The sequence below is a fragment of the Lolium perenne genome, chromosome 4 (assembly GCF_019359855.2).
Source record: "Lolium perenne isolate Kyuss_39 chromosome 4, Kyuss_2.0, whole genome shotgun sequence".
NCBI lineage: Eukaryota > Viridiplantae > Streptophyta > Magnoliopsida > Poales > Poaceae > Lolium > Lolium perenne.
In genome coordinates, this window is record NC_067247.2 from 63,220,028 (window position 1) to 63,229,217 (window position 9,190).

The 9,190-nt window shown below is 44.6% G+C and overlaps 1 protein-coding gene across 1 annotated transcript; it reads right to left on the reverse strand.

Moving 5' to 3' along the window:
- Positions 1–6,150: 6,150 nt before the first annotated feature.
- LOC127292750 (cytochrome c oxidase subunit 6a, mitochondrial) lies at positions 6,151–8,481 on the reverse strand. Its single transcript, XM_051322204.2, has 4 exons — positions 8,274–8,481; positions 8,074–8,180; positions 7,943–7,985; positions 6,151–6,487 (listed from the first exon to the last, which is right to left on the reverse strand). The coding sequence occupies exons 1-4, from the start codon at positions 8,377–8,379 to the stop codon at positions 6,450–6,452; spliced, it is 294 nt and encodes a 97-aa protein (XP_051178164.1). The 5' UTR covers positions 8,380–8,481; the 3' UTR covers positions 6,151–6,449.
- Between the last annotated feature and the right edge of the window lie 709 nt (positions 8,482–9,190).

Here is a 9,190-nt window from a genome sequence, read left to right on the forward strand (position 1 = left end):
TCCTCCGGCTAGATCTGTTCTTCGTCTCCTTCTTCGATCGCCCCCATCGCGTTCGCCCGCACGGCTGTGAGGTTGCGCGGTGATGCGTCGCTCACCGGTGACTCTGGCGCCGTGACGCCGTCGTGGCTGCTGCCGTGGTGGTGCTGGGGCGCTCGCGCTCGGCGACGCCAGGCCAGGCCGCGGCTTGGCGCTGCCGTGGTTGGCCCGTGCCGCCATGGCACGCCGTGTGCTCCGCTCCAGGTACGCGCCTCCATTTTCCCCCTTCCTCTTCCTTCTCTGTGCTCTGCTCGAGTGGCTGGCCTGCCTCTCCCCATGGAGATGCTGTGCCGTGCTCTACTGCTTGCGCTTGCTGTGCATGCGTGTGTGCTGTTGTTGCTCTTCTGGCTAGTTGCTGCTATTGCTCTACTGCCATGACCATAGCTGTGCTGCTGCTGCTCTTGTTACTGTCCCCACTGACCTTGGCCAGTGTTACCCTGGCCTCGCCAGTGCTTGCTGTTTTCACTCACTTCCTGCTCTGTGCCTCTATTCTAGTTGCTATGCTCGCCAGAATTCAAGTGTGTTCATGTGTGATTCCCTGGCTTGATTACAGTGTGCAATTTCTTGCAAATTTGCAAGTGCCAGTGATATTTTAGGCTATAGCTTGTGCTTGATTTCATGAGTATGCTCAATTGAGCATTACTGTGGCTTAACAGTGATATTAAATAAGGATTTGATGTGTGACTTGCTTGTGCATCTTGATCCAGTGGCTCATCATACCTTTGATGTGCTCTGGATACAATCATGAATTATTATGTGATTATCTGTGAAGCATCTATTGTTTAATTGGGCTATTTCATTTATGTAGTTCATGAATTGATGCCAGGCTTGTCTCTGACAAGCACTTGCATACTTTGGCAAGCACTGATGATCCAGTGATCATCTGTTGCATGTTGTTTGCTCACTATCTACTGCCTGTGCCTATCTGGTGCTCATCCTGGTGTCTGTGTGACACACATACCTGTGCTGGTGTGTGTTGATGCTTGCTCAAGCATCATCTGATGCTTGCAGTGATCCATTGGTTCACTGGCAAGATGTTGGTGCTTTGATTCCTTGTCTGTTTCATTTATCAGTGTTGTCTTGCTTGGCTAAGTGGATAAATGATGTGAACTGCTTGCAGTTGTGATCATCTTACAGTTAATTTGATTGAGCTAGAGGGATGCCAACTTCTGTTGGGAACCCTAGCTCCTTTTTGAACCCATCAGGGTGATGATATATGTGCATGGCTTCTCTGTTGGGTTTGGTAAAGTGGTTGAGGTGGCCCTGACAGCAATTCTTTGTTGTTAGGGTAGCTCCCACCTATGTTGGCTTGCTGTGATTTGGTGAATGCATTACTGGTTAATTCCTTTATGGATTCCCAGTGGTATTTGATGTTGACAAACATGGATAGACACATATTGTCTATCAGTCTGATGGTGTACTGGGTTTTAGGTGCTAGGTGACTTTGGTTGAATAAGTAGGTTCTTTTCCTTGCTGGATTGCCTTGGTTAAGCCATTGACTTGGTCTAACCAGTGTTCCCTTGGTGATTACCTATTGGCTCACCCATGTTTGCTTGCACCACTGACTTGGTAGCCAGATGATGACACAAACAGGGTATTCACACCCTTTTGCTTGTGTGTGTTTGATGAAAATGCTATTTATGAGCAAGACAGATGCTTGATCATGATTCTATGTGTATACCTCACTCCAGCTCCTAGAAATGGGTGTTGGTGTAGAGGTTCAGCTGCTGATTGAGTTCTTGGCTTGCCCTGCTCCTCCTGGCTTGCTGATGATGCTTGTTTAATTTCTGGTGATTGGGGCTAGGTCAGACAGCTCTTGCTGTTCACCTGTTCTTGGTGTTCTTGAGCTGTTCTTGCTATCTGGTGACTTACCCTGCTACTTTGTCGATGAATGAGCTAGGGTTTACTGTGGAAAAGGTTTTATATGCCTGACCCTTGCTTCTCTGGTCGACAGCTCCACCATTTCACTTTGGTGACTCACTGTGTGTGTGTGCTGCATGCACACAGCCTTGTGAGCAGGCTGTGTGTGTGTGTAACCTGATGCTTTGCATCAGGCCTGGGACTTGGCTGTGAGATGGATAAGCTCGGCAGCCTTGGTCATATCCTCTCAATTCTCAATTCTTTGCTAACCTGCCAAGTGGCATTGCCACTTGGCATAATGTGGTGTTAGTTTTGTTTGTGTGCAGGGATCAAGCAATTGATCAAGATGGACCTGAAGATTATCAAGTCCAAGATCAAATGAAGACTACTTTGTAGTATTTAGGATAGAATCATTCTCTTGTAATTTTTCTTTATTTTCTTTCTTCCATTTTGCCAATTTATGTAATGTGTTGTAATATTTCATATTACTATTTTGTATATTGTAAATGACATTGTATTGTGTGTGTTTATCAATAAAGCTCAAATTTTCCTTAATGAGCTTAATATAATTGTTATACTATTTTATATTCTTGATTACTTATAATTGTTTATTGAATTATCTCAAGTTTGAATTATGTGATATCAATTTGATGTTTGAATTTGAAATTCAAATTCAAATTTGGTTTGAATTCAATCATGCAACTTAATTTTGAATTCAATCATGCAACTTAAGATTGTAATGCAATATCTCTTCTCTCTTCTCAAAACCCTAATGTAGTTGAGTAGGAACAAGTTTGTCGCACTCTCGAAACCCTAACCCTGTAAGATGTCGAGAGAGAAACCTGTCCCCCTTCGATGCAGTTTTGTTTTAAAAGCGTGAAATTTCCCCGGAATTTACGATGCAATGCACATCCCTTTCTAAAATCTACCCCTCGATCGTCTCTAAACCTGGGACATTACACTTATGTAGGCGGAAGGGTAGGTCAGGGGGCGCCACGAGAGCCACACACGCCAGGGCCGCGCGGCCAGCACCTGGGCCGCGCCGCCCTGTTGTGTGGGCGCCTCATCGCCCCACTTCGTTTCCCTTTCGGACTTCTTGAAGCTTCGTGGAAAAATAAGATCCTGGGCGTTGATTTCGTCCAATTCCGAGAATATTTCCTTACTAGGATCTCTGAAACCAAAAACAGCAGAAAACAGCAACTGGCTCTTCGGCATCTCGTTAATAGATTAGTGCCGGAAAATGCATAAATATGACATAAAGTATGTATAAAACATGTAGGTATCATCAATAAAGTAGCATGGAACATAAGAAATTATCGATACGTTGGAGACGTATCACTGCCCACCAAACCCTCCGAACCATTGAGGTTATGTGATCACAAATACCTCGTTGTAATTTGAACAACTCCGTAGAGTATGTGCGGATAGCTTGCACTATTGACTTTATAATAATTTCTTTACCTCCACCCAATAAAGCTTTCTCCATCTACCCTTGCAATCTCTTCCAAATGCGGTCCTTTAAGTCACCGAACGCCCCATTTTTAGACCTACCAACATCAGTAGGTAGACCCAAATACTTATCATTTAGAGATTCATTAGGCACCTCTAATATTTGCTTTATATAAAGTTCAGAATTAACTTGGAGCAGCCCTTCCCAAAGAAAACCGATGACTTCTCATTGTTAATCATTTGACCAGAAGCCTTGCAATACACATCCAAAAAACCCTTCATATATGAAGCATCACCAACAGTATCCTTGCAAAACAAGATGCAATCATCGACAAAGAGGAGGTGATTAACCTTTGGGGTTGTTTCAGCTATCTGAATACCCCCTCTTGCCATAGCGTCATGTAGTAGACACGAGAGCCCTTCTCCTGCTAGAAGGAAAAGATAAGGGGATATAGGATCCCCTTTCCATATGCCTCTTGATGGTTTAAAGGAGCTAGTGCTTGATCCATTAAAGAGAACCGACAAAGATACATATCGTATTTTCCTCATTATCGTATCAACAAACCTTGGAGCAAATCGTAACTTTTTCATAATTGATCTAGATAGTCCCACTCAAGATGGTCATTGGCCTTTGACATATCAAGCTTGGGAGCACAATGAAAGTTCTATTTGCTTCTATTATTCTTCATGAAATGCAAACATTCATAAGCAATAATAACATTGTTTGCTCTTCCAAAACTATCTCAGGGAGAATCTTCGTCAAACGGTTAACCAAAACTTTGGATACAATCTTATACACCATGTTGTACAAACTAATCGGCCTGAATTGAGAAAGAAAGGTGGGTTTTAGTAAGAGGCCGAGGATTGCTCTACCCAAAAGGCCACAAAACGCTCATGTAGGAGAAGGTGGAGCCAGTGCACAACTTCTGCATTACCAGGCCACAAAAGAAGAGAGCGTCGATTGATTATTTGATTCACTGGAGTCACAAGTCAACCACAATCGAGAGGGGGCAGGCCCCAAGTTCATGCTGCAGCGCCACGCTAGCTGCTGCCGCTTTGACCAAGCCCACGTCACACACAAAAAAGCCCATCAGGCCGTCACCCTTTTGAACTCACCGGCGCTAGCTTTTGGAGACCCGGTGATGCGTTTGACCCGAGCCGCTGCATTTGCGCCCAACAACCTGTGGCTCTGGCCCGAAGTGACGTCTCGCTATTCTTGACTCTTGTACTGGACTACTGGTTAAGCCAGGGCAAGCACGGTACATCATGCAAGCACTGCTGCTTTTACTCTCACTGAATGAAGAGCTCCACTTACTGCTCATGCAATGCATATGTTTGGTACTCCCTTGTCCCTTTGGCAGTCATTCATCCATTCATGGTGCCGTTCAATTCACCTTGAAGCTCTGGTCTGCTCGCAGTCTCAGGCTCTCGCGGCTTGGAGGTTGCAGTGCTCTTGCAAAAAAAGGGGAGAACGGTTTTGAGGATCTGTTGCATCTTCTCCTCCCTCCGCGACCACGGTTTAGGTACTAGCTTTTGTTAGATTTTCTTCTTCTTCAGATTTCTTTGCTACAACATGTAGCCAAGTAGAGGCGATTTTCACAGTTCTAATTCTGAATTACGGCGCCCATGGTTTAGTCAGTAATTTACTTGTTCACCTTCAGAACACTTGTCTATTTCAGGTTACACCAGGGTGATCTGAACTGTTACAGAAGTCTACGACTACCACCGGCTGCCTCACTCATCGGATTAGCCTCATCGGTCACCATGTCGAAGCAACCATCCAGCAGGAACCACGGGGGCAAGAGGCTGAGGCCAGGGCAGTGCTTCCAGGTCTTTCTGCTCGTAGCCGTCGGCATCTGGCTCGTCTACCAGCTGGGACATTGCTACAAGCGACGGGCAGTTGCAGTGGAAATTGGTGGCAGCAGAGGCGTGGACCCGATACGGCGCCGCTGGCTGGACAGGAAGAGCCTCATCAAATTTGCAGGCGTTGTGTCCCGGGAGGTCGCTTCCGGGATCAGTGGTGGCGGCATCACTGCCCGGAACGATGACGCATGGAAGACAAGGACGAGCAAAGGTAGAGAAGACGAGGGAGATGAAGACGATGATGGTCTCTTTGGTTATGATGATGGGGAGGACAGCGATGTCCATTCTGAGAATGGTGAAGGTGAAGAAAACTATGAACTGGATAGAAGCGCTGATCGTCCCATCAACACGACCGGCGGCACAGAAGATACGACCGGCGGCACAGAAGATGATGGTGCTGATCAGTTGCTGAATGGTGTCGCAGATGCTAACAGATCTCTCAACACCTCCAACCTACAGTAAGAACAAATTCATCTTCGGCGATGGTGCTGATTCTTCTGATCGAGAAGCTCTACGAGACTGGCGTTCTTGCAGACCTCTTTTTAGTACAATTTAGATTAGCTAGTGATTCGGCTTTAGATTAGCTAGTGACTCAGACTGTTCTTCTGGAAAACTTCTCCTGATTGTATTGCCCTGGAGCCTTGTTTAGTACTACCTCCGGACTTAAAAGATCGACGCACGCACCTGCCAAAAACGTACATGCGCATACCTCCCTCCGCGTCGATTAAATCCGACCGGAGGGAGTAGTTCTGAGAATCTAGTTAACTGCAGAGACCATTTCCAGTTTCACTGGTACCAACGAGAACGAACTCCAGTAATTCTGAGAATACCAAAGCTAGACGCAATCTTAAACTTCTTTAAATGTTTATCTCGTCTAATATTATTCTCCACATAAAGTACTACTATCAAACTTGACAACCATGGAAGCAACAAAAAGAAAAATAGAACAAAAAACATCGCAAGCATAGGGAGGTGAATGTCCTTCCAGAAAGCTGGGAGCATTACACTGGAGTATGATAATGACTGTTCTGTGAAACTGGGCAAGACAACACAATCGCCTTGCATATAATCATTGATGTGAAAACAAGGAAGACACGATAGTCAATTCTGGATCGTCACCATACGAGTTTGTCTTTCTTATTTCTTGCAGCAAATAGAACACAATGAAAAAAAAAACACTGGAACAACCAGAGAACTTTACTGAAGCATTCACCAACTTCTCGTGGTGTACTATTCAGTACTCAATGGTCGTGCTTGGTCTCAAAAAGGCCATTGGGTCCTGCAAAATAGGATTATATGGATGCGTGAGCATAAGAAAACTATAACAGAATCATTTGAATAAACTGCAGCGACATGCAGACCGGATAGTTCGACTAAAGGTCCTATTCTGGACTTATGGTCGCAAATCCGTCATGTATATTTTCTACTTCATTTCAAATAATCAATTAGACATGATTTCGAAGAGTTACAAACACAGATTCAACAATCCTTGTGGGCGAACACAATACTACCAGGACCGCATGTGTATTTTCTATCATCAACTATTCTAGGCATGAGGGAATCTGGTGGCAACTGAACAGGGCACACGACCGTAGTAAGTTAGTACAAAGTTCAGCACACAGAATCGGTACACGGTAAACCTAGGCAACACAGAGTAATAGGGTATGTGTCCACAAGAAATACAACCCACGAAACAGGATTAGGGTAACTGTTTGTAACCTTATACGTGAACATTTAAAAAAAGATTCAGGTACTATCTGAATTCAAGTTTTATGACACATCATATAAAAATTGTTGTCAAATAGTGGCAGCAAGTACAGATCACATCTTAAGTGTTTAACTTTATCAAAAGGTACAAGGGGAGTTGTCAAGTTAATATTTGAACTTGTTTAGCAATGGAACAGTCAGTATTTGGTTATGTCACATCCTTATGTGATTGAAGGTTGATTCATGTAATGGCTAGGCTTAGACTCCTACTATCTGGTATGTTCATAAAACTAAGACCAAGGCTTTACTGCTTAAACACTTGTATGGTCCAACACGTAACTGTACAATGATCCTCAGCCTTTATTCATATGACGAATTCATGAAATAAGATTAGGAAGAATCAGGGTGTCCAGCTACAAGAATCTATATACAACAGTCTATTGCAGGATAGACATACTCATGACGTTATAGATTAAATTCTTGCTGTGTTGTCATAGAACAGAAATTACGGTAATCATTCAATGGTTCAGTAAAATTCAGAGTTGCAGACTATTCCTTCAAGACTCCCAGAATGGAGAAATAATATTAAGGATAGAGCACAATACTGCCCTAACCGCTCTCCCAAGAGCTTAGAACAGCCTACACAACAATTCTTCAAATTTAGCACAACCGAACTGCTCATAGCTAAGTTTACCTAACCTACCTATATGTCCCTCGTGAACGTTATTCAGTATTTCAGTGAGTTATCAGAAAACTGAACCCAAAGATTTAATGAGACATCTTCCTATCAGGAAACTGAAACCTGACATTCAGATACAACTACATAATATACTTAAGTTAACGCCGTAACTTAGTACGGTAACGAAATGCAACTAACTCACTACACATTAGAACAATCAGCGTGGATAGATCATACCCCATCCAATAAAACAAAGTCACTTTCAATCAAAATCATACCCCACGAAAGGGACAACATCACAGTAATACGTGCTGAAATGAACACAGAAAGGGATAAAAATCTACATACCCCAGGGGAACTCCTTGTTGCGGATGTGCAGATAGGGGTACGCCTGCAAGATCAAAGAACAAGAACCACACGTCAGGTTAAAAGACATGGCTAACACAACACCCGGATTATACGAGAGGGCAAGATCTGACCGGCGGCTCGTCGTAGTGGGGGTGGCCCTTGGAGAGGTTCCACGCCGCCAGGAGGGTGCAGGACACGGCCGCGACGATGGTGATCTTCTCCCACTTGGCCGTCTCATCTGCGAGGAGAGATCAAATGGATAAATCCCACATCCACGTCAACGGCTGATCAAATCGGGAGCCATGGAGATAAGAGGGAGGGGTGTACGGACATGCGTCGTCGTGGGCGGAGGAGGACATGGGGCGCCTCGCCGGAGCGGGGGCCTTGGCGCGCGCCGCCAGGGAGCGGAGGCCGGATCTCGCCGCGGCGGAAGCCATGGGGGTGGGTGGTGGCGCCGCTGGTTTTGGGGAACGGGAGACGATTGGCTGGATCGTTTGCTTTCGGGTATCTCTCCCTTCTCTCTGCGCTCGCGTGGCTGACCTGACCTGACCTGTTTTTATTCCATGGATTTGTGTGGGCTGCCTGGTGTTTGGGCTTGTTATTTGAGCGAAGCCCGTGGGCTGGAGATTATTGGGCGCTGTTATTGTTAGGAATTCATTAATATTAAAATTTCTCGTAAAAAATAAATAATATTACTCCCGCTGTTCTAAAAAAAATTACTCAAATTCGTCTAGACATGAAGTTATATAATTATTTTGGGAGTGACTATACAATAGATGTCTGTTTTTCAATTCAAGAACATATACATTCTCGTAGCCAACCAGAATATGACAGCTGTACAAATAAAAGAACTCAATGAAAAATATTCAACTAACCAAAAAAGTGCCTGTGTTCAGTCGTGATAAACAGACAGATTTTGATTGAGTGAACGTTCAGTTCCCGAATTTCATTTTTGAGTGTACGTTGAGTTTCAATGGCTCATTGTCTGAGCCCACGTATTTGCACCACGTGAAGAACATGCAACCTAAAAGCTCCAGAACCCCACGTTGTTGCACCACGTTAAGACACGTTAAGAACATGCAACCTAAAAGCTCCAGGACATGCAAACCCAAAAGCACAGAACATGGAACCCCCTGATACGCGTACAGCACGCGTCCGTTGGGAACCCCAAGAGGAATGTGTGATGCGTACAGCGGCAAGTTTTCCCTCACTAAGAAACCAAGGTTTATCGAACCAGTAGGAGCCAAG